The 26624-nt window shown below is 40.5% G+C and overlaps 1 protein-coding gene across 36 annotated transcripts in view; it reads left to right on the top strand.

The window, feature by feature from the left end:
* Positions 1-24169, top strand: part of Abi2 (abl interactor 2) — a 70055-nt gene extending 45886 nt beyond the window's left edge. For 16 of the 36 annotated variants that reach the window (XM_051153882.1, XM_051153886.1, XM_051153881.1 and 13 more), the window contains 3 exons: positions 766-924; positions 15882-16055; positions 23256-23438. In XM_051153882.1, coding sequence (XP_051009839.1) covers positions 766-924; positions 15882-16055; positions 23256-23431 — 509 coding nt within the window. In that variant the 3' untranslated portion in view covers positions 23432-23438. Of the gene's footprint in view, positions 1-765; positions 925-9864; positions 10009-15881; positions 16056-23255; positions 23439-23573 lie in introns of those variants that run through there. The other 20 variants (XM_051153900.1, XM_051153905.1, XM_051153899.1 and 17 more) reach the window with 4 other exon arrangements.
* The last annotated feature ends 2455 nt before the right edge of the window (positions 24170-26624 follow it).

The raw sequence follows: 26624 nt of genomic DNA on the forward strand, positions 1-26624 counted from the left end.
AGGTCGTGGTGGTGCATGTTTTTAATCCCAGCACTCTAGGGAGGAGAGGCAGAGGCAGGTGGATCTCTGTGAATTTGAGATCAGCCTGGTCTACAGAGTGAGTTCCAGAAAAGCAAGGGCTACACAGAGAAACTGTTTCACAAACGAAAAAGAAAAGAGGGGCAGGGGGGAAGAAAGAAATGTAATGTAGCTATCTGATATATGGCCTCTGGCTTGACAACAGCTGTACTGGAGACTTAGCTTTGGGTGACACAGTCAGTCTATAGGAGAGGAGTACATTTTTAATTAATTGTGGTGCTTTTAAAACATAGCCAAATGATTAAGAAAGTCAAAATGTTAGTTTTTTATTTAGATGTAACTTTTCCAAACTTAGTATTTTGACTGACTTTGCTCCTTTTGTGGTTTGACAGTTTCAGCAAGGCAGCAGCTGCCACTTTACATTAACGTGGCCAAATACTGCTATTTTTAATAATCTTATTAGAAAGTGAGTAAATGGCTGGGTTCACATGATGGCACACGTCTGTAATCCCAGCACTCAGGGAGGCAGAGGCAGCAGATCTCTGTAAGTTCGAGGCCAGCCTGGTCTACAAAGTGTGTCCAGGACAGCCAAGGCTACACAGAGAAACCCTGTCTCAAAAAACAAAACAAACAAAAACCCCAACCAACCAACCAACAGCAACAAAAAGAAAGTGAGTAAATGTGTATAAAGTACTTCATTATCTAAGTTTCTTTTAATGATACATCTGTGTTCTGTCCCCTTTCCAGGTCATCCTGTTCAGTTCTACAGCATGAATAGGCCTGCCTCTCGCCATACGCCACCCACAATCGGGGGCTCATTGCCCTATCGACGCCCTCCTTCCATAACGTCACAAGCAAGCCTTCAGAATCAGATGAATGGAGGTCCTTTTTATAACCAGAATCCAGGTTAGATTTTTCTTAGCGCTTTCTTTTCATTTCTTTTGCATTGCACCTTAAGAAAACACTTTTATTATGCATAGTTAGCTCATACATAATAGGTGTTTATCCCATATATAATAGGTAGGTTAGGGTTAGAATATTGTTTTTACTAATACTGTGTTTTTTACTTTAAGAAGTCAAAATATGACTTCTCTGGAAAGCTAAAGAGGTCATCCCCTCAACCCCAGAATGGAACAGTTTTCAACGTGTCCGGTCATTTGTTTTTAAAACTAATATTGAGCTAGATAGACAGGTACTTGTTTGTAGTGTCAGCACTCATGGGCCAGAGGCAGGAGGAGTGGGCAGCCTAGGCTGCAAGGTGAGGTCTCAAGTGGAGTGTGTATAAGAATAGTGTTTTCTTTTTATTTAATGAGACATTACTGCTGTATGAGTTACAGAAAAGCTGAGTGTGCTTGAAGATGTTTTGCATTAGGCGATCAAACTGTCTTAACTCAGTTATCACATCAATACTGTGATGGGCAGGAGGGACATGGAGAGATTGATGTAAATATAACAATTGTAATAAAGAATGGAATCATATACACAGCAAAGCTGACTGTGCACAGTTAATATCACACATACTCAATATTTTGTTCATTTCCTAGAGAATGCAAAAGAAGTTTTAGACTTGACTACATGAGAGTGTGTTGTGTCAACTTACTGTTTTGTTTTTAAATTTTTGCTAAGTGGTAATTAAGCCTGTGTGAATTCCTCCGATTTTAAGGGACAAATCACTCCATCTCTCATAAGCCTTGAATTTATGGAGTGGAAGTTTATCTACTGTGCTGCTATCTGATAACAAAACCTTAGTTAGACCCTTTAGAATCTTACAAAAAATAAAAAAATAAAAGCCACACCACTTTCTTTTTTTTTTATTATCTCATTTGATTTACATTTAGGAAATAAGATTGGTGATAATTTTAAAGTTATTTAACTAAAATTTCCCCCCCGAGACAAGGTTTCTCTGTTTAATAGCCCTGGCTGTCCTGGAACTCTCTTTGTAGACCAGACTGGCTTTGAACTCACAGAGATCCACCTGCCTCTTCCTCTCCAGTGCTGGAATTAAAGGCATGCACCACCACGCCTGATTCTAATTTTAAAAATTTCGGGAGTACTAGGTGTTTTGCTTCCAAGTATATATGTTTGTGTACCATGTATGTGCCTAATGTTCACAGAAGCAGAAAAGGGACTCGTATCCTCTGAAACAGGAGCTACAGATAATTGTGAGCTGCCATGTGGGTGCTGGGCATTGAGTGATTCTGGATCCTCAGGAAGAACAGTTGTGGACTTAGCTGCTGAGCAATCTCTCCGGTCCTAAGATTGGTGATCTTTGTTTTGTTTGTTTTTCAAGACAGAGTTTCTCTGTGCATCCTTGGCTGTCCTGGAACTCACACTGTAGAGCAGGCTGGTCTGAACTCATAGACCCGCCTGCCTCTGCCTCCCGAGTGCTAGGATTACAGGCATGTGCTACCACAGCCTGGTGAACTTAATTTTTTTTTTTTATTCTGTATTTCATGCTTTTTCTATAGTTGTGTCTTACCTACCTTCAAATTAAGTTTTATCTTTTTCTTTTTGCTCTACCGATCAACCCTTCTCTGGTTTTTGTAGAGGAGAAAAAGGCAGAAGGGAAGCCTCTTTCACAGTGTAAGCTCCACTGGTGGTGCAGTCCTTGCCGCCTTCCTGCACTGCTGCTCTGTGTATTGCATAGCAAGTGAAGCCCTTGTGTCTTTATCGAAATATCTTCACTGTCCTGGGCTGTCCTAAACTGAATGCTGTATTTGTAGTGTAGCCAGTTCAAAATGCAGTGTAAATCTACCTAACTGCCTTACTTGAAATACATTTCTCTTTTTATGCTTACTGTTTTAGTCTGTGTTTTTTCTTAAATTTCATTTTCATATTAAAATTTGCCAGAATATGTCACATTCTAGTTGTGTTTTCCAGATTTGCATTTCAAGTGTGTTTTATTCCTCAATCCTCTTCCTCTACTTTAAAAAAAAATATAGTATCTCATTTATACAAGTTTTGAATTTGTGCCTTAGCCACCTGAGTGGGTATATCATCCCATGGCTGGATATTACATGAATTTTTTTTTTTTTATCCTTAAATTTTAGTTTGTTAGCTAGAGCTTACTTAATAGTTTGTGGAAGATGGGCCAGCTCTCTTGGGGATCTGAGATTACTACTTATAGTCCCTTTCTCACTTCATTTAAATGTTCGAAACAACGATGGTGCTCTAAAATGGCCTAGATCCATAATGAGGCTGGGAAAGGTTCCCTGTTGCTGCTTTGATACCAGCTGTACAGGGTACATGGTAAGAGTATGGTGGGAGTATTGGTGCTGCATGTGCATACTCAGCAGTTCTATGAGGACTCTGTAGATAAAAGTTGACCGCTGTTTTAAACATCTGTTTCATGTCTTTAATTTTTTCAGTACAAAGAATTGAGTCTAGGGCTTTGTATGTATAAGGCAAATGCCTTGTATCTCTAATGTGCTAAAGATTCATATTTCAATAATGCCTTCTTGAGAAACCAGATTTACATATGCCAAATGTATTCTAAAGTAGAATTAAATCATTAGGAAGTGATTTTAATCTAAGTGTTTTACACATTCAAGAGAATGAGGTGAATTGAAATTGAACTATGTGTGAGAGGCAGCTCAGCTGTGACTTTGTATCTTCTGTATTCTAAATTCTGCCTTTCTTCTCTTGGAATTTGTTAACTTTTTAACAATGTTTTTTTTTAAAAGATTTATTTATGTATTATGTATACAGTGTTTTGCTTGCATGTATGTCTGCACACCAGAAGAGGGCACTGGATCTCACTATAGATGGCTGTGAGCCACCATGTGGGTGCTGGGAACTGAACTGATGACATTTGGAAGAGCAGGCAGTGCTCTTAACCTCTGAGCCATGTCTCCAGCCTGGAATTTGGTAACTTTAAAGAAATAGACTATAATTGTCTTCTTTAAAGTTACCAAATACTCGGGAGGCAGAGGCAGGTGAATCACTGTGAGTTCGAGGCCAGCCTGGTCTACAAAGTGAGTCCAGGACAGCCAAGGCTACACAGAGAGACCCTGTCTCAAACAACAACAACAACAACAACAACAAATAAACAAACAAAAAAAGAGAAGACAATTACAACTCTGTATCAGAGTGCTTTTTAAAATCTGATTTAAAAAATCCAAACAAAGCTGTGTTGTGATGGTGCACTTCTTTAATCTCAGCACTTAGGAGGCAGAGGCCAGCCTGGTCTACAGAGTGAGTACCAGGACTACACAGAGGAACCCTATCTCCATCCATCAGTCAGTCAATCAATCAAACTAATACTCCTCCCCATCCCCAAACAAACCCAAATTAAACCAACCAAAACCCCAACCACTAAACTGTGTCATCTTCTTCTCCTGGAGAAGCCTCTGGCTCTTGAACCATGACACTTAAGCATGCTAATCAAGTGTCCTATTATTTTCTTTAACTTTAACCTCTAATATGATTTTGCCTTTGACAGCTCGTTTGTGAGACTTGATGCTTAGCGAGCAGTTTTGTGAACAAAGCGATGCCTGTATGAGCCTGCATTTTGCAGTTAGAGCTTTGCCATGGATGCGTGGTTCTGAAGAATAAAGTTAGACAAGGCAGTGGGGTTCTCTGGCTTGTAAAGCTAGCAGCATTCCCACTGATACACAGTTTGTTTTGAGTCTGATAAAGGGCAGTCTAGGAGGGTTTGCCATAGGAAAGGGTAGTGCCAGGACAGTATCAGGAAGGCAGCAGTATGTTCTAATGAGATCATTTCAGGAGCAAGTTAGTGATGCTTTAGTTAGAACACAACTGATAAGCTTTTGATTCTCTTTAAAAACAAAACCAAAGTCTAATTGATTTTTAAATTTATTTACCAACAGTGAGGAGAGTTACAGAAACACAGACATATACTAGTTAAGTCTTCTTTAAGTTATAAAGCAAGCCAGCAATGGTGGGCACATCTGTAATCCAAGCACTCGGGGAGGCAGAGGCAGGTAGGTCTCTGAGTTCGAGGCCAGCCTGGTCTATGAATCGAGTCTAGGACATCCAAGGCTCTGTTACATGGAGAAACCCTATCTCAAAAAACAAAACAAAACAAAACAAAAACCAAAAGCCAACCAACCAAAAACAAAACAAACAAACAAAAGGATAAAACATCTTGAAAGAGTGCATGTTTATCTATGCATGTGCATAAACATCTATACACGTATAATAAACCTAGTTTAGCAGAACATGAAGCATGAATAGTTGCTTTTTGTAGCAATTAACTTCCACGAATCAGTGTTTCTTAAGAAGAGGCTTTATGATCTTAAAGTGTTTACATAATTTCCCTTCCAGGGATATACAAAGAAACAGTGAAAACCACTGTTGGCGTGGCTGACGCTGCCCCCTGCTCTCTGAAGGCAATGAGGCTCTTCTCCACCACAGATCTGCAGAGGCGAGAGATAGGCATGGCCTGGCAAGGAAGGAGCAGCAGCAGCAGGTCGTTTTATTTTAGACAGTTCTTAGGGGAGGACAAAACCAAACCAAAAAATCAGCAGCTAAAAGTCTACGTGCATTCTCAGTTGACCAACTAAACCAAATAGACCTTAGTACTGACTATTAAACACAAATTATTTTTAAATTATAAGTCACAATCAGCTCATTTTTCTTGGCATCACAGCTTTTGGTGGCATTGTATTTGAAGAAGAGCATCAAAATGACCTTTTTTCTTTTTTAATGTTCTGAGACTACAAGGCTAACAGTTCTTTGGTAACCCCAGTTGTATCATTAAACAGTCTCCTCTTACTGGTTATTTGAATTATCTTTTAAATCTCCCTTGCTCTAGATTGATATTTATTTTAAGGAAATATATTATAAAAGAAATGGCATAAATTATTTTCTCCCTGGAATATAAAACACTCCCAACTAAAATTTGTATGTAATAACCAGAGGTAATGTTCTTCATTGGTTTCAGAAGCAAATTTTATTATGCTTATTTTATCTAAAACAATATTTATAGGGCTGGAGAGAGATAGCTCAGAGGTTAAGGGCACTGATTGCTCTTCCAGAAGTCCTGAGTTCAACTCCCAGTACCCACATAGTGGCTCACAACCATCTAGAATGAGATCTGATGCCTTCTTCTGGCCTGCAGATGTGCATACAGGCAGAACACTATACATAATACTAAATAAATAAAAAGAATACTTATAAAGCTTATAAAGTAAGATGTAGAAGCCTAACATTATTGCTTTAAAACTGTTTTGAATTGGATGCTTGAAATATCAGCCTTTGAAGATGCTTCACAAGACTTTATAAGTCAGCAGGGAACTTAGGCTTGTAAAGTCTGACTGTTTGACCAGTCACTCACCCGTGGAGTCTTTGTTGGGAAAGCCTTTTACTTTAGTGTCTGTGTTGTTCTGTACACAGCTGTACTTCTTGTTGTTGCTCGGTTTAAGATCTCTCTGGAATATCATCCCCTGGTTAAGTCTCTTTTCTAACTAACCAGTGTCTTTTTTTTCCATTTTATTTTATGTGTATGGGTGTTTTGCTTGCATGCTTGTCAGTTCACTTACTGCATGAGTACAGGTGGCAGAAAAGGCACTGGATCTCCTGAGCTGCCATGTGGGTGCTGGGAGTCCGACCTGGGTCCTCTGAAGCAAGTGCTCTTAAGCACTGAATCATCTCTCTAGCCCATCACCATTGTATTTTAATAAAAATAATGCAACTCATTCTAACTTCAGAGACCTTTAGTTGTTCTAAGGTCTTATAAGGAGCCATCTTGGATAAATAATGGGAACATGCCAGGGTAAAGTTGCTTCACACCTGTGCTGCTGCTATCCTGAGGATGGAGTGTAAAGGCGTTGGCATATGAGGCACATGTTCTGCTATTGAGCTGTACCCAGCTTCCACTTCCTGGTCTCTTCTGTTCACAGGAATGCACAGAACCAGATAGAACTGAATTCTGGTTAGGTGAATTTTTGAAATTTTTCTAAGAGTAGCTTAGAAAAACAACTGTTTGAGAGTAATTCTGTGTGAGGAAGGTCTGAGATGGGCTTTTCCATGGCTTCCCTTGTGACCGTCTTGAAAGCATGTGCTCTCGCATGTAGAAAAGAAGTATATTCATCTTTAAAACCATTATGAAGCTCAGCCAGGCCCTGGTGGTGCAGGCCTCTAAGCCTAGTACTCAGGAGGCAGAGGCAGGCGGATCTCTTGAGTTCAAGGCCAGCCTGGTCCACAGAGTGAGTCCAGGACAGCCAGGCCTACACAGAGAAGCCTTGTCTTGAACACACCCCACCCCCAAATTAATAAACTCATTTTGCCCATAAAAAGACTTATAAACATTAGACATGTACTTTTTTTTGCCCAAGTACAAAAGTTATTGATTTATTTGGTGGATAAACAGTACCCAAAGGATGAGATTTCCTATTTTTCTGTTTGAGAGGAAGGAAGGAAGTTTGATGCGTCTGTTACCAAAAGAGGTTCTCACAGGCTCTGTGTGCACCCGCAGTGGCCTTCTTTGCTGAGGCCCTGTGCCCTGGGCTCCTGTTTCTCAGCGGCAGTTGCTATCTCGCGGCTGCACTGCTCACTGGTCTCCTAGCTGCCTGTGTTGCAGATGTATCAGCAACGGCTCCAATCTTCTGAGACAGGGATTTACTGCCAAGAAGTCTGATTTTAGGGATGAACCTAACTAAAGTTATCATTTGAAGAAAGTAACCAATTTCTGAGGGTTGCTGGTTTTCCCTACATGTAGATACTCTTCAGAGTGATGTGCTTAGCTTTTCTCCATTCATGTGCTTGTTCTTGCGTGTCTGCACACCATCAGCCGTTACCACTCTCCTGAGAGCTGCTGGCGTTATACTTCTTGGTTTGTAATATCTCTTACCCATATTTTCCTCCTGGCTCTCACTTTTATGCTTGTTATCCTCACGTGCCCCATTTATTATATTATTTCTTCACCATCTTGTTTTTCCAGTACTAAGCTACCAAAGTTGATGAGCTAATAGCTTCTTCACCTTTAGTCGTGCAGGCTCAAAATCTGTGAATGAATTTCTTTGCCCTTTTGCTGTCCTGTGTGCTTGGTAAATCATTAGTTATCAGTACTGGTTTACTCATCACACTGTTACTAAGGTTTTTTTTTTTTTTCCCCTAGAATCTGACTTGATTTACTGTATGCCAGGTCTTGGTTAAGCTTTTGAAGAAAACTCCTTGCAACCACCATGTGACATAGGGTTGTGTTGTCTGTTTTCCATATCATATTTATTCATCAGATCCAAAGGCTATAGTTGTCACTGCATCTAAACACAGAAAATGTGACATCAAGAACTGGAAGCTGAGTGACCTCAGTCCGTTTCTTTATGCTGACCTCGCGTACATCCCTTTCTTTTTCATGTCCACACACTCACCTTTCTATGACTTTCATTAGACATTTTGTCTTTATTTTATGTCTGAGTATTTTACCTGTATGACTATATGTGTACCACATGCATGCCGGGTCCTGTGGCGATCAGAGGGGTCTTTGGATTCATGGAAGTGGAGTTACAGTTTGCGGCTGGCCTCAAACTCAGATCTGCTTACCTCTGTCTCTTGAGCAGGGATTAAACGTGTGTACCACCACTGCTCAACTATGCCCTGTTTAATTTTTTGTTTTTGTTTTTGTTTTGTTTTTTTGAGACAAGTTTCTCTGTGTAGCCTTGGCTGTCTTGTACTTGCTTTGTAGACCAGGCTGGCCTTGAACTCATAGAGATCTGCCTACCTGTTTCCCAGAGTGCTGAGATTAAAGGGTGCGCACCACCAGGCCTGGTTTAAGGCGTGTAATTTTTAAACATATCTTCCACTAGCTATGTAGAGGAAACATACTGGTCCTATGAACTCTGCTCATGCTCTGCTCCTCTAAGCCTTTATCTTAACGTGGTTTCTTAAGCATGATTGTCTGTCTCAACTCCTGTTTGCTTAACATACGTATCTTCAAGTACTTGTTCCGAGATGAGTTCTCTGCAGCCTTCCTCCTGTGGCCAGCACTGTCTCCAGGGAAGGTAGACAAAGATTATTGCATCAAGGTGGGGTTTTTTTTGTAATCTCTTTAAGTGAAGATATACTTAAATCTTTTTAGTTTTATTCGTTACTTATATTTTGGAGCAAATAGATAATTTCTATTAAGAATATGGATACCTTAGCACATACCTTAATACAAGGAAACTAATTGTAGTGTTAACCTTCTAAAAATTATAAGGATATTTGCCTTATTTGTTTGTTCATACATAAATACCTATTGAAAGCTTACCACATTCCTAAACTGTGCCGGGGACTTGAGATGGAGGAGCACTCCTCTGGAAGAACATGGCGTTTTCTGTAGGCTCCAGGATTGGAGTTCTAAAAAAATTGCAGTAACAGCATCTGATTCTCAGTGAAAGCTTCTGGTAACTGCTCTAGCAGAGTCTTCCCCTCAGTAAGAACTCAGGCCATATTTGTTTAACTAAAGGAAGGACCAGTTAATGCCTGCTGCTTGTTATGAGATAGTAAAGTCTGGTTAGGTGTTGGGACGTCATGCTTTTCTCCTATACTGACAGGCGTTTATGTTGGTAACTTTCAAGATAAAATTCAGAAAATCAACCAAATTATTCATGGTAGTCAACAGAAAGTCTTGGATAAGGCGTTTGCACTAGATACAAGAGGAACGGCTCCCATTGCATGTTAGAGGAGGTCATGTATGGTAAATGCGTCCCGCTGCAGTTTTACAGCTTACTAAAGCTCTCCAGCGTATTGTTTTGTTTATAATTACCCTAAACGTGGCTATGTGAGGTAGACAAATGTTTGTGAGAAGTGGTTTCCTCCCTTATATGTTTTATTGTATTATCCTTTCCTTTTTATATTACTTGCCCTTACCCCTTATCCTCCACACCTTTTTTGTTTTTGCAGTATCTCTTGCTCCTCCTCCTCCTTCCATCCTACAGGTAACTCCTCAGTTACCTTTAATGGGATTTGTGGCCAGAGTTCAAGAAAATAGTAAGTTTATGTCTTCTTTATGCTGTAGATCAGATTATAGGCATAGAATGTAATTTACGTATGGTTGACCGAATAGTCACTCACTAATGCTTCACATATTTGAACAAACCATTGTATGAACGGCTAGTGGTGATGGTAAAGTAATTGATGTGGGCTGTAGAAATGGCCCAGCGGCTGAGGGTGCGCTGTGCTCGACTCCAGCTCCAGGAGGGGCCCATACTTCTGCCTTCTGCAGATGCTGGCACTCATGCACATATCCACACTTACACACGTAATTAAAAATAAGATAAAAGGTGATTGTGGTAGATTGCTCTGTTTCACAAAGCTTTAAAATGATAGTTTCTGGAACTTACAGCTCAGAGCTCATGCTTAGCTTCCATGAGATCCCAAGTTTGAGCTCCAGGACCATAATAAAAAGCTGCCTACCCACCACATAGTTGTAAAGGTGAGACAAGTACACATAAAGTCTAAGGATAAGAGAAGAAAGACTGCACCAGGAGCTACTCCAGTGGCCAAATAAATATTCTGCTTTTTTCTCAATTGCCTACACAAAGCTGTAAGCTAGTTTTCTATTACTAGACTCATAGATGTATTACCCATGGCCTGAGTATATCACTGTCTCCCATTTCAAGTGTAAAAAGGACCACACCACGTTAGGGGACAGGAGATCCATTTGTCAGTTTGTCTCCTAAGAAGTAGCCATAGATTGGCAGTGCCTTTTCTTTTGTTTGTGGTCTGGTGTTGAATCATGCATAGTTATATAGCTAATGTTATTGCTACGTCAAGTCTCCTGGGGAAGCATTTAGAGAGCTCGGGAGACTTGTATTTCTGAATGGGAGCCCTGTGTGGACATTTAGTGAAGAGTAGCTGTCACCGAGAGAAGTAGTCTCTGCGATAGGTGATTGTGGGGCCACACCAGCCACAAAACTGCATGATGTCATGGAGTCTAAACTTAAGAGAGTCACAGTTAACCCTGAATAACATGGGTTTAAATTGTTTGGGTGCCTTTAGATGTAGATTTTGCCATTGTTGGAAGTTGTGTTGTGGTTGTATATAGTGCTTTACTACCATAAAATACTCATGAATCTATTATAAAGAGTTAACAATTTTATCAAACTTCAGCATAAACCCACCGCAGGCCACAGGTGACCTCGCTTGTAGTAGATGTAAGCAAATATAAGGATGAAGCACTGATGAAATCATAGGTACATAAAATAGACTTTGTAGCCTCCTGTTGCTCTTGTGAACTTGTGTCAATGGCGCCTGCGTAAAATACAGTGTTAGCTTAATCATCCCTGCATTCCCAGTAATTTGTGTATTGAGGTAAAGCATGTGTTCTTGATGGTGAGGTACAGCTGGGTGGTAGAGCACTTGCCTAATGTGCACAGCCCTGGTTTAATTTCTGCCACGGGACGGGAGGAGTGTGGAGAATGATTGATTGTGATCTCTCATGATTTTTTGCTGTATATAATACATGTGGCAGAATATGTGTTAATTGAATATAATAACAAGGCCTTTTGTTTATTAGCAGGTTGTTAATAGATTCTTGGACAGTCAGAAATTAATGTTGTGTGATTGTGGGAGAGATGCTCTAACCTGTGCCTTGTTCCAGAATCAGATTGCACATTAATTAAGACACAGTGTCATCAGGTCATAGTAGCCCCACTGTGCCCTTTCATATAAAGGATGGTGCCACTCATGGGCTAGGAATGATCATGAGCTCTTGCTCAGGACGCTCTGGAAGTCGGCATTTAACAGTGGAGTGTAAGGTCTGCAGAGCAGGGGCTTTGCTCATGTTGTTTGCCGTATCCCTGCACTTAGGGAAGTATGGCTGATAACAGGCACTTTGTACTTTGTGTTTTAATTGGTTGTAGTTCAGTCTTAGTGCCGGTCTCAGTCAGGGCTTTTATTACCGTGATAAAACACCGTAAGCGAAAGCAGCTTGTGGGGAGAAAGGGCTTATTTTGCTTACACTTCCAGGTAACAGTCCATCACTGAAGGACGTCAGGGTTGGGACTAAGCAGGGCAGGAATCTGGAGTCAGAAGCTGATGCAGAGGCCGTGGGGGAGTGCTGCTAACTGGCTTGCTCCTCAAGGCCTCCTCAGCTTGTTTTCTTTCTTTCTTTTTTTTTTTTTCCAGCTTGTTTTCTTATAGCACCCAGGGCCACCTGCCCAGGGATGGCACCACCCATAATGGTCTAGGCCTTCCTTCATCAATCAAAAATCAAGAAAATGCATGACAGCCTTGCCCACAGGCCAGTATGGTGGGAGCATTTTCTCAGTGGTTTTCCTTCTTTCAAAATGACCGTATGTGTCAAGTTGACATAAAACTAGCCAGCACAGTACCTAAGGGTCAATGTGTCAAGTCCGTTTACCTTTTTATTTGTTGGCTTCTAAAAATAGTCTTTTTATGTTTTTTAAAAGGTACTGTATAAATATCTTTAAGCTTTAAAACATAATTTTTAAAGAGGTTTTCTTCAGTTTAAGAGCTATTTTCATGTATGTCCAATTATATTTCTTATGTTTTAAAATTATGCCTTTGCAGCCTGTTCTTTTGGCTTGTGTGACCCGTGCTGGCTCCAGGAGAAAATGTCCTCATAGCAGTGGTCAGTTGGTCTAGTGTGTACCAAACACAGCATTGGTATGCTCTTTTGCCAGGGCTTGAGGGTAAGTGTAGGGTAGAAGATATGGCATTTAAAATTTCTGGAAATAACAGACTGATTAGAAAAGGCTATTTGGAGTTCCAAATTTGAAGGACTTTCCAATTTTAAAAAGTCATTACAGCAAGAATGATATTTCACCAAAAATAATTTTAAGTTCATTAATTAAAGAAGACAGTTGAGTAATGAATGGAAAGGGTTTTTAATAATAATAATAATAAATAATAATAATAATAATTATATATTATTATATAATAATTATATAATTATATATAATAATATAATATATAATATATTTTTAATAATAATAATAATTATATAATTATTATTATTATTATTATTTTGGGGACAGGGTTCTTCTTGATTCCTGGCTGTCCTGGACTCGCTTTATAGACCAGGCTGGCCTCAAACTCACAGAGATCCACCTGCTTCTGCCTCCCAAGTGCTGGGATTAAAGGTGTGCACCACTACTGCCTGGCTTATTTTTTAATTAAAAAAAAAAAAAATCAACCAACGAGTCTTATCAGAATATTTTCTTTTTTTCCCTCCAAAAACTGGACTTTAAAATTGAGCAGGATTATGGAAGTAGTTGTCATTAACTTTTACCAGTAATTAGTGAAAGTTATACAGTTTGTAGAAACATCAAAAATTTTCATTAGTAGAAGTACTGTTTTAATTTAATGTTATGTAAGTACTTGATTGGTGTTCAAGACTTGGTTGTCACTTGTGTAGATAATGTAGGTCTACTTCCTAGTGTGGCTCCTGTTACAATTGATTGCATTTCAGGTTCCCTGACCCACCTTCTTTTCACATCCTTCTTTCCCCGTTGTGTGAGATATGTGGGGACTCAACAGTTGTGGCAGGATTTAATACTTTCAAATCAGTGTTATTTTCTTCAAAACATGACTTTTGAAAGATGTGTACCTTTGCATATTCTTTGCATTAAATTTAATGTATGGAAGAGTCTGGAATCACTGGGAGCCAGTTATATTAAACCACTCACACTGTGATAAAATGTGCACATATATCCCTATTATTTTAAAAAATATTTCTCATATGGTACCCCTGTTATTCATTGAGTGGAGCCCAAACTCAGAAAACCCGTTTGTGTCAAGTCCTTTTAGGCTTCCTCTGCCTGTCCTGCTTTGGAAGATTCTTTGAACAGTTTCTTCTTTATCTCTGTAGTTTTAAAAATACCTACTTTGGTTGGCCATGGTAGCCCATACTTTTAGTCCCAGCATTCGGGAGGCAGAGGCAGGGGGATTGTAAATTTGAGGCCAGCCTGGTCTACGAAGTGAGTTCAGGACAGCCAAAGCTACACAGAGAACCCTGTGTCTCAGCGGGGGTAAGGGGTGAGAGGAGCTTTAAAAATTTAAATAAATAAATAAATAAATAAATAAATAAAATACCTACTTTTATTCTTTACAACCAGCTTGAAATAGCTATTCCACTTGTCCTACTACCTCCCAACCATTAACACAACTCATCCGTTGTTGTCTCAGGAAGCGTTTCCTGCCCCACACAAAGAACTTTGTCTATGATGCAGGCTACTGTGGTCTCTTAAAGCATCACTCTTCTTAATTGCAAATCAGAGTTTGGTTGTTCACATCTTGTGACACTTGCCACCATGCTCCTCTCAGTGCCGAACCTGGTTCTTAGCCACACAGGCTCTTGGGTGGTTATTTACTTAGTGATAATGAAGCATGTCTCTAAGGTAATGGGCAGAGATGCTTTTCCATCTATTGCTGTTGGAACATTAATCTTGGGAGCTTCTTTTCACATCCATAAAATTAAAAATAAAAACAGTACCTTGGCCTGGGGGTGTTTATTAATAATAACAACAACAATAATAGTAATAGTAATAAAAACTCTCCAAGGGAATGGGTAAGGCAGCTGGATTTCAGCTGGCTCTGAGGCATTTACAAGGAAGGTAAAAATTATCAGTATTACTATTTGAGTCATTTTATAACATGGTTTTCATTGGATCTCTGTTTTTGTGCAGTTGTTAACTCAGTCTCTTTTTTATAAATGCATAGAAGTTTCACTGCTGTTTTTACCCCATTATATGGAAACATTAAATTTGGATAAAGGATATATTAAGAATACAGATTTGTTTTTTATGTTTTGTTTGTTAATTTAAAAACCACCGCCAACAACATAGGACTAGTTCTAGGTTCAACGCCAGCATAGACTACACAGTGTGGATCCCTCACCCCAAGGAAAAAAGTCTCAAATCCCATAGGAGTAAAGAGTTTGTAATGAGTAAAGTTTGTTTTATAAAGGATCTAAGTAGAGAATGGCTTAGCATATGGGGAAAGCACTGAAATAAGAGTGTGGTTTGGGTATATCTGATTGTCTGTGGACTGAGATTAAAAAAATAGGATTGCTCAGAAACTTTCATATATACAATTTTGGCATTTTACAAGTAAGAATAAGTGCTGATGATTAAAACTGAGAAGTGGGTAAATGCACATTTATTTTGCTTTGTTGTGTTCAACTATGTACCAAGCATTTGAAACCTTTGAGGTCTCTGGGTTTGAAAATGATTTTTTATATGCTGTAATATGGTGATTGATCAATGAAGGCATATTTCTACAGGGTGTATTTTAAGTCATTCTAATAATACATATGGGTATGTAGTCTCATGGAATTTCAGATAATCACTAAACCTGTATTAATTCTAATTTTGTAAACAAAACAAGTCAGTGGTTGGAGTTAACCAAAGTGTTAGCAGTCCTACCCCCCAGTTTGTATAATTCTTTTTAATAAGAGTTAGGCTGGCAGTGTTGGTGACTCTTACAACCCCAGCGCCCAGGAAGCTGAGGCAATGGGATTGTGAGTCTGCTTTATTTAGTTGAGAAACTGTCTGAATAAATACACAAAAATGGAGAACAAAGTAGCAGATTGTAAGATTTTAACTACTTCTCTAACCCATTTTACTTTTTATGTGATTGTAATTATCTAAGTTACTAACATCTCTGGTAACTTTTTAATAGAGTACGAAGCTCACAGTATTGAACTCATTGCTTTAGAAAGATAATGATGCATTATTACTGAAAGGTTCTGGAGGCCCAGTCAACAGTTCAGACCAAACCTCATTTAGCATCTGTCAGCATTAACCCGAAAAGGAGGGAGAAGTCATCTTTGCTCGTTTATTTTTTGAAAGATTTTTATTTTCAAGTCTAGGTTTATATTCAATGAATCTAAAAGTTCATATAAATATTGAACTTTACATGATATCTAGTTTACTGTCAGCTTGATAAATTCTTAGTTTCAGATGCACCACCTCCACCACCACCTGTGGAAGAGCCGGTCTTTGATGAGTCCCCGCCTCCACCACCTCCTCCAGAGGACTATGAAGAGGAGGAAGCAGCTGTGGTTGAGTACAGTGATCCTTACGCAGAAGAGGACCCTCCGTGGGCACCAAGGTCTTACTTGGAAAAGGGTAAGTGTCAGGAGGCCATCTGGAGGGATGGGAAAACATCTGTCTTATCTATTTTGTACTTAGAAGTAAAGCTTTATTTATCTGTATTATTGTTCTGTTTTGGTTATTTAGTCAGTTTACAGGGTTTGTGGTTTTGAAGGTTTATTTAGTAAAATTTATGTTTCTCTGTTACTATTGAAATTGCTTTTCACAAGTTATTTGCAGCAACACACACACACACCCAAGTAGGCTTTTCTTTGGAATTCCACAGGAAAAGGATTATTTTCCAAATTATTTATTTCTTTCCTCATGATTTCAGCCATCAGCAACAGCATTACTATTATTATTATTATTATTATTAGTTGGTTTTTTGAGACAGGGTTTCTCTGTGTTAGCCTTGGCTGTCCTGGACTCGCTTTGTAGACCAGGCTGGCCTCGAATGCAAAGTGATCTACCTGCCTCTGCCTCCGGAGTACTGGGATTAAAGGTATGCGCCACCACGCCCGGCTCTTATTATTATTTTTTTTGACACAGTTTCACCAGGTAGTCCAGGTTGGCTTCTAACTCTTGATCCTTCTGCCCCATGCTTGGATTGCAGGTGTGTACCACTGTGCTGAACTTTTTAGATAATTAATTTTGAGTTACTTTTGTATGTGTGAGTTTGAGTATTTCCATAGGAAACTTTCTTCCAAAGAATAATGATGTCTCAGTCTCTTGTAGAATGGTGTGTGTGTTGTGTAAAATTGCCTGTTAGGTAACCATGACATGGCATCTTGGGACAGGAGCTTCCAAGTCTCAAGGCTGATCAGTCAGCTCAGTTACACATGGTGGCTTATACCTACCATTGCAGGCTGGGCTGCAGGCTGGGCTTCGCTATATGGTGAGGTCCAGGTCGGCCTGGACTACAGAGGAAGACCCTGCTTAAAAAGAAAGAAAAAAACTAACCAGCCTAGAGGGGTGGTTGTGCGCTTGTTGATGTTGAGGGAGAGGGAGACAGAAGGATGGACAAACGGACTGGGCAGAGAGACAAAGAAAGTAGACACACACACACACACACACACACACACACACACACACACACACACACGGGGTGTGGTGGGGACAGATAGAGATAAGAGACAAATGGGGCCTGCACTGGGCCTCATGTGGGCTTTTCAAACCTCAAAGCCCAGCCCAGCGACAGAGCCACACCTTCTACTGCTTCCTAAGCAGTCTGCCTACTTGAGATCAAGCACCCAAACATAGAAGTCTACGGGGACCACAAGTCACCTGTGAGCTTATATGAAGACGTAGAGCTTGTGTGGGCCTGGAGCAACACCTCAGCAATTCTGAGCATGTGCTGCTCTGCAGAGGATCTGAGTTCAGCTTCCAGCACCCGTCATGGTGGATGGCTCATAACCACTTCTACAGTCCATCTTCAGGGCGAGCTGATGCACTCAGTGCTGCCTACAGATAAACAAACGCACATAGTCACAGAACAGCTAAATCTGAAAGAAATAGTGGACTTAAGTCTTGTCCAAGATAGAGCAACTATACACAGATTTGTTCTTTTTCTTTAAACAGGAACTGGGAGAAAGTAGATAAGGCAGCACTTTTAAAGACGTTGGATAACAGGTGGTACCGGAGCTTGACCTCCAGATAAAATCAGTTCTGTAAATGCCACAGATTGCCAAGAAGGTGAAGGAAAATGAATATGAGAGAGAAGCAGAATATCTTTAGAGGCAGACAGTCAGTGAACTTCCTGGAGATGAAAAATACAGTGTCTGGAATGACATTGCAGAAGCAAGGATTGTAGCTTTGGCCTGGGCCATAGAAATATCCAAACTGTGCCACAGAGAAGAGAGGTTTTAAAAAGCAAACCAGTAGGCATATAAGGCCAGGTTAAATAGTATTTAGAGTGTGTGTGTGTGTGTGTGTGTGTAAGTAATATACATACAATATATAATATATACACACATATGTATTGTGTATTTGTATATCTACATTTGCAGTCTTTTGAAAAGCTAAAATAGATTTGAAACAATCATAGTCAAAATGTTTTCATGGTTACAGAAGATACATCTAGTTACCTATTGCTAACAAATTATTCCAGAATTTACTGTCTTAAGAAAGCATATTTACTTAGAGTCTCAGTAGGATGTCCTCACATCTATCCCAATCTCCTGGTAAGTGAGGACTTTCATGGGACGTGCCTTTTGGGCTAGTGCCCAATTATAAGTGAGTATATACCATGTGAGTCTTTCTGCTTCTGGGTTAACTTACTCAATATGGTCATTTCTAGTCCCACCCATTTGTCCACAAATTTCGGCATTTCCTTGTTTTTAATAGCTGAGTAGTATTCCATAGTGTAAAGGTATCACAGTTTCTTTATCCATTCTTCAGCTGAGGGGCATTTAGGCTGTTCTGGCTATTATGAATAAGGTTGCTATGAACATGGTTGAGCATATGTCCTTGTTGTGTGGTGGAGCATTTTCTGGGTATATTCCAAGGACATCCTACTGAGACTCTAGGTAAGAGAAATATAGGAGATGGGGAAATTAAACCTACAAGAAGAACATTGTGATGGGTGGTTTGGGGCCCAGGGGGTTCTGCTCAAACTATTGCACTAACCAAGGACAATACAATAGTAAACATCAAACCCCTACTCTGATCTAGCCAATGGGCAGGACATTCTCCACAGTTAGGTGGAGAGCGGGGACTGACTCTGACATGAACTCTGGTACTCCATATTTGACCACCTCCCCATGGTGGGGAGGCCTGGTGGCACTCAGAGGAAGAATAAGCAGGCTACCAAGATGAGACTTGATAGCCTATGGCCATATAGTGGGGGAGGAGGTCTCCCTTGGTCATAGACCTAGGGGAGGGGAACAGGGTGAAAGCAGGAAGGAGGGAAGAATAGGAGGATACAAGTGATGGGATAACAATTGAGTTGTAATCTGAATAAATTAATAAAATTAAAATTAAAAATTAAAAAAGCTATTTCATAATAAACAAAGGAAAAAAGAAAGCATATTTATTCTCTTACTTCTCTGTGTCTCTCATGGCTGTTCATGGATTGTTAACATGGGGGCTTTAGTTTCCTTGTCAGCCAGGCTGCCCACACTTCTGGGCTGTATTGGCCTTTCCATGGGGCAGCTTACAAGGCTTTTCTCATTAGAATGAACAAGTAAGAAGAGCCAGAGAAAGTGTGTTGACAGGACAGAAGTGTGTTGACCAGTCTCAGAAGTGACAATTTATTAGTTTTGCCATGTTGTTTTGTGTGTGTGTGTGTGTGTGTGTGTGTGTGTGTGTGTGTGTGTGTGTGTGTGTGAGAGAGAGAGAGAGAGAGAGTGTGTGAGTGTGTGTGTGTGTGTGTGTGTGTGTGTTGCATGCACGCATGTGGAGACTAGAAAACCTTGGCGACTGTTCCTCAGGCGCTGTTCACCTTATTTTGTGACGATTAGGCTGCGTGGCTGCTCCCACACCCACAGTGCTAGAACCACAGGCGTGGGCATGCTGGCCCTCTTAGGCTGGGCCTGAGGTTGCACTCAGGCCCTCATGCTTGTGCAGCATTTCACGGACTGAGCTGGTGCTCCAGCCTCAGGCTGCTTATTAAACAAGCTGGGGCTCTGCAGAGACGAGGCATTGGCTGGGAGCACTGGCTGCTCTTACAGAGGACTGGGTTTGATTCCCAGCAGCCACCTGGCAGCTCAGAACTGCCATTCCACGGAGACCTGATGCCCTCTCCTGGCCTCTGTGGTTACTTCCTCATGCATGTGCTGCACAGATGTAAATGTAGCCAAAATACCTGTACACATAAAATAAAAATAAAGCTTATAAAACTTTAATGAAAACAAGTTTGTAGGTTTAGCCAAATGCAGGGAGTGGGTTTTGCATAAAGACTCATGTACCCTGAGTCAGAAATCACTGGGAACTTATCTGGAAGTTGTCCACCACAAACACTAGAAATTCAGAGTGTCGAGAAGTAAACCCCACATAGAAGAAACAAAGAAAATCCTGCTAAGGGACACCATAAATAATTGAAGGCCACTAATAAAGAGAAAGACATTAAAGGTGTTTAGAGGAGAAATGATCCATCACATAAGAAAACAAACAATCCCTGCAGAGCTTCATGCATGTCCAAAGCAGAACATTTTTGTTTTTGTTTGTTTGTTTGTTTGTTTGTTTGTTTTCAAGACAGGGTTTCTCTGTGTAGCCTTGACTGTCCTGGACTCACTATATAGACCAGGCTGGCCTTGTACTCACAGCGATCCACCTGCCTCTGCCTCCCGAGTGCTGGGATTAAAGTCGTGCGCCACCACGCCCGGCTCAGAAGCAGAACATTTTTAAAGTAGTCAAGGAAACATCAGTCTAAAGTTCTTTGGCAAAAGCACCTTGTCTGTCTGTCTGTCTGTCTGTCTGTCTGTCTGTCTGTCTATCCATCCATCTATGTATTACCACCCCCCCCCCCATTGCTCTTGTTATTATTTGAGATAGGATCTCTCTGCATAGTTCCGGCTGTCCTGAAGCTCACTGTGTAGACCAGGCTGTCCTGGAACTCATAGAGATCTATCTTCCTCTGCCTTCCAAGTGCTGGGACAGAAGGTGTGCGCTACCATCAACAGCTAAGCATCCCCTTTAAAGACCTTTACAGACCAAGGAGAGGAAAGGGTTGACTTCATGACTAGCAGAGACATGCTAAGAGAGTCCCAGAAGACATACCAGATAAATCTAAGGCCTGTAAAAACCAAATGAAGAGTAAATGGTACATATGTGGGTATATGCATTTTCTTCATATTTTAAACTTCTTTTTTTAATATAAATATTTATTTATTTATTATGTATACAGTATTATGCCTGCATGTACTGCAGGCCAGAAGAGGGCACCAGATCTCATTGTGGATGGTTGTGAGCTACCATGTGGTTGCTGGGAATTGAACTCATGACCTCTGGAAGAGCAGTCAGTGCTCTTAACTGCTGAGCCATCTCGCCAGCCCCACATATTTTAAACTTCTTAAAAAGATAACTAAAATTTCTTAGAACACATAAAATGGCTTCATTAAGACAAAGGGAAATGCAAGTAAATCTCTGTAAAGTTTATAGACTATGTGTAAACTAATATATTCTTATATAAGAAATATAAATATGTAAATAACGTAAGCTTTAGAATGTGCCGAAAAAATGAAGAATGAAGTTTAGATTATATGCAGGTAGGAAAGTTAAATAAAAATTAAAAATACTCCAAAAGAATCAAGAAGAAAAACAAGACATGAGATAAAATTAAGAAAAAAGTTTGAGTGCCTCAGCGACGCTGGTGTCTTCCTGATCGCTGCAAACTTCTTAGCTCGCTGGTCAGCATCAGTTGTCCCACTGAAGTAAAAGTTTGACGTTAGTAGTTCTGCTGTTTTGTTAATTACAGTTGATTGTTCAGTGTCAACAACAGAGCCAAAGAATCTTAAATGAAAATAGCAGTGGGTTTTTATTGCTGTGAAAAAAAAAAATGAAAATAGGTTTTGGGCTGTAGCCTAAGGCTAGAGTGCTTGCTTAGCCTGTGAGGCCCAAGGTTCACTCTCCAGTACTGAGGGGAAGGAACAATGTAATATATGCAGACTCTCATGAAAACATAAACCATTAGTAATAATGGTCTTCCGTTAAGATGCACTGCTTGTTTCTTGATTATTGCTAAGAGACACATCTGACAAGGCACTTGGCAGCACGGGTCAGCAAGGAAATGCAGAGTAAACACAACATGAAGACATCTAACCACCACCTGGAACCAACGCTTGGAAAGAAGAGCTAAGAGCATCTAGCGTTTGAGTCCAGCCACAGCTCTGTACAAGTGCTAGGCCAGCCTGGGCTACACAAGACGTGGAGCCTGACTGATTTCCTCGTGAGAGTGTAAAAGTTCTAGCCATTTGGGAGAAGAGTTGGTGGGTTTCTAAACAAGGGAGACAGATACCTGCCACCTATTCCCAAACCAAGTATCTTCTGCCTGCTGATGGAGTAAGCTAGTTCTGTCCTAGCTGTCTGACGAAAGAGGCTTTTTGTTTTTTCATAATGAGAAGACATTGAATATTTGTGTGTGGATTTCAAATGTTGTGGTAATGAAAACATTGCAGCACAAAAGACCTATACTTTATGTAAACGGAATCTAGGTTTGCATGAGGAAACCTGAGATACAAGCGCATGAGGGAAGACTTTGGAGTCGTAGATTGTTGCGCTGTTACATACAGCTGCGGGTGGTAGCAGTGGGTGGTGCTCAGGGCACTAGATGAGTTATAGTTTGCCTGAATTATACCGTAAACAGTAAGGAAAAATGACATGTAGGACATTATACCAGGTGTCCACATTGTGTAGAAACCCCGCAGGTTAACTAACCATGTTCGTAGGAACAATATTGGCAATCTGCCGCTTTGAGAAGCCAACTTAGTCACTCCTGTTTCTGGGAGTGAAAACTGGTAATTTTAAACAGCGTTTCTTGAGGAGAGTAAAAAAAGTTAATGCTAAAAACAGGTTCTCCTGCACTGCTGTAACCAGAGTCCGCCCATTCTCCTGCTCTCTCCTTATGGACATTTTATCAAAGTTTTTGAGGGTAGGTATAGTGTTAGGGACCTATGATAAAGGTAGGCCTATTGCCAAGTGATTGAAAACAATGAAAGTCACAGAAGGACTTAGCGCTGTCCTGGTTGTCTTAGCACTTTATTATTGTGGATTATTAAGTTGGTAATATAATGCAACATATGTTTTAAAGATGATGATGTGTAGTGGACTTCACTTGTAGGACTCAGTCCCCATTCACTGATAGGCAGAGCCCAGAAAAGGAGACATGGCCTGGTGTTTCTTTAGCCTATCTTATTTTTTAGTTGCCTCATAATGTGTCTCAGAACAGTAGTATGTTTAAATATGAGCATTTGCTTTTATATAATATGGTGCTTTCGTATGAGTTGAGTTCAGGTGAATAGCTGTCGTTCTCTCTGCAGTTGGTTTTCTTATAGGCCGTTTAAGGGTAAGTTTAACTAAATGTAACTTTGTTTTTTGTTTTTTGCTTGTTTGCCATTTATAGTGAATTTAGAACCTTTTTCTAGAAAAGGATATTTGATTGTGTTGAACTGGCTATTAGAAAACATATGAATATAAATTTCAGTGTCAGAAAGTTGCTGTGAATGGATGCTTGCTTTTTTGGCTCTGTCTTTCTAGAATGTTTTTCTTATTTATACCCTATTTTGTTCCCCCTCCCCCCAGTTGTGGCAATTTATGATTATACAAAAGACAAGGAAGATGAGCTGTCCTTTCAGGAAGGTGCCATTATCTATGTCATCAAGAAGAATGACGATGGCTGGTATGAGGGGGTCATGAACGGGGTGACCGGGCTCTTCCCTGGCAACTACGTCGAGTCCATCATGCATTACTCAGAGTGAAAGCCAGTGCTGCTGCTGCTGCCCCTCGGGAGGTCAGCTCTTCCCGGGCCAGCTAGAGGCCTGGGACTCTCCTCCCAGTGAAGTGAGTGACGCATACAAATGATAAAGTTTTCTTTTATGACTGTCCTGGTTTATCCCCTAGTATTAAAAACAAAATTAGCCACGTCTGAACACATGGGTCTTCTTGCTGTCATTTGTATTATGCTGTCTGGGTTGAAAATGTGGCAATCTCTCAATCTGTGACAGGCTCAACAATATGAACATTAGCTAAAACAAATCAGACCAAGACTGACTTGAGAAAAAAATCTGGGATCTTTCTCAGGAATACTGTACACCCTTGGATTTCTCTTCCTGCAGACTCTGTGACATTGGATGTCCATTGCCTCTGCTTTGGGGCTAACCTCATGGCCTGGCGGACACTTTGCCCCTTACTTTCTTTCACTATCTGGAGAGGAAGGAACCAGTGTTTGAAAACTATATTTAACTCCTTCTCGATTGTTTTAAAAGGCTGTTTTTCTTCTTTAACACTGTACATCTTGTGCTCTCTTAGCACTGGAGTGCGCTAGGTGAGCCGACCCTGAACTCCCTTGCGTCCTGTCCTGTTTGTAGAGCATAAGGGTGACAAAATGTGAAAGTCTCCAAGCATTCCCAGGGTTGTTAACAATCAGTTTAATATTTAATGCACTGTTGCCTGAGACTGCCTTGCTGATGGCAGCCAGTGAAGCTGGTGTGAAATATGGGGGACACTTCATGTACTGGGGTGGGTGTGTGAGGTTGGGCATAGCGGGTCCTGAGGCTGCGAAGGGCGCCGCCAGCCTTAGGCGCTGTTTCAGAGAGGAGAGCCTAGGAAGAAAGACTGTTACTGTTCTCTTGCTATTTAAAAACATTCCCCCTCCTTTTTAGAAGGGACTATTTGTCAAGTCTCTTGACAGTCACTGGACTGGGAATGGAAGGCTGCTGCTGTGCTCTTTTTGGACCATTACCAATGGCAGTGTTAGCTAATGCTGAGTCATGTTTACTCTCCCAGCTACAAAACAGTAAATGTCCTGATTTGATGTGATCAGACTCCAAAGCAGTGCTCCTGAATCTGAACCTTGTGCTTCAGAGTCAAGTGTGCTGGAAAAGATTAACAGGACAAAATACCTACCCAGTCACACTGATGAAAATCAGTATAATTTTGAAATGATTGGCATCTCCCTCATCTACAGTTAATTTAAATTCAGTGGAGTTTGTGTCTGGTGGCTTTAATAATCACTTTGGTAATTAGTATAAGACATGTTTGAAAAAAATTAGAGGAGGTGTTGCTGCCCAGTAGGTGAGTACCACAATGGTGGGCCAGTTTGTATTTAGGCCCAAAGCTCCACTGTGGATTCTTACCAGCCCAGTGTGTTGGCCAGGATGAGACCGGGTGGGTAACTTCACCCAAAGGATGAAAAGGAAGAGGAAGTGAAGATGTCGCAATTCAGATGCCGGCCTTGCACATGCTGGCTAGTGATGTTAGAAGAATCTGGTTGAAAACTGAACAAGTGTGGATGTAAAGAGGCAGAGGCTGTACAGGCAGAGGCTAACATTCCATTACAGATATGGTATCTGAGCCTGAGGCTTCACTGTGTAACTCAGACCCAACCAGTGCCCTCCTCAGGACCTTCTGCTTTAAGGTTGCAGGGCTGGTGTTCCTCCTGCTCTGGCCTGCCAAACACACAGGAGCCATAGTTACAGGCTTTAGTGACTTTTTAAAAACCACATTGCACACCAGCTGTTACACTGAGATTTTCTGAGTGCTTTGGATTCATCTTTAACTTGCTTCTAGTACACTTCCCACTTGATGCTTTTGTTAAGTCATCTTGACTGTCTTCAGGATCCGTCCAGCAGTGTTCTGTAGCTCAGTTATGGGCCCAGCAAGACTATATGAACATGATTAGCTTTGCTTACTTTGGTACATGGAAACTTTTGCAGAACAAACTTAGTGGATTAGTAAGACATTTGGAAATCCAGCAAATAACTAGCTTGGAGAGTCACAGAAACAGCTGGTGGTTGGTACCAGGGACACACCTTACCTTCTAGACTCTTGCTGAATTGGGGTTTGCAGAAAACTCTTGTGAGGTCCTTTGTGTTCAAGACTCATACTGTGGACATCCATGGGACAGCTGACAGCCCCACCCGCACCCCACTGGATTACTGAACACTGATGTGATTTTAAAAACTAAAAAACTCACAATCTGTTGGCTTCCCTGCCCCCCATCCTATAAATTTTTGCAATTTTGAATTATGAATTGTCTTGGAAGGATATTCTGTAACAGTGAGCCAGGCCTACAGTAATTGGAGACTTTTAATGTATGTAATATTTTGTAGATTGCATGCTGTTAATACTGAGGTTATTTCCTGTTTTATTGTAAATTTTCCCATTTATTTGCCCAAAAACTAAAATATGGTGGATGCTAGTAATTTTAAATGAATGTTGAAACTTTGCTGACCAGTAAGCAGCCACTTTACTGAGGTATTCTGAGGGTGCTGGTCTCTCCTGAAATGTCTGAATCTGTGTGCAGTTTCTTTACCCTTAAAAAGAAAAGAAAAGCCGGACATTTGTCTTTTTTTTTTTTTTTTTCTATTAATATTTGAAGGGCCATGGATCTGAATGAAAATACAGTCTCATGTTTGACCTTAATAGCCAAGGCAAATTAGAAACAAAAATAGTGCCAATATTTTGAAATCTAGATCCAAGATTTCAGCCTGCTGTGTTTGGAATAAATATGAATTTTTAAAGATCTCTTCTGCAGTATTTTCCTTTTTGCCACTTGCTTCTGTCTTCCTACAAGGTACTTGCTACCCCACCTTGGGGTTGGTACAGGCCAGCTGATATTGCTGTTGTTAGGTCACTGGGTGACATGCTCACCTCCTCCTTTCCTTAACAGTACCACTGCTGTTTATTGCCGGGCTAGAGACTGGTTTATGCGTCGTTACAAATGATGTCTGCCACGTAGTTGGACTCATTAACAGTTTTATGTTGATTCAAGATAACGTGTGAAACATCAGAATGATAGCTTTTATCTTTCAGTTTTCATTTTAAAGTTTCCTTTCTGTAGTATAGCTTGTTTTACCTTTGTCTCCTTTTCTTCTTATGGAGAGAACATGGTGTGTCCTGAAGGCTGCCTTTACTCCTGAAAAGGGCTTTGGTGGAAGAAATGGTAGGTTG

The sequence above is a fragment of the Acomys russatus genome, chromosome 12 (assembly GCF_903995435.1).
Source record: "Acomys russatus chromosome 12, mAcoRus1.1, whole genome shotgun sequence".
Lineage (NCBI taxonomy): Eukaryota > Metazoa > Chordata > Mammalia > Rodentia > Muridae > Acomys > Acomys russatus.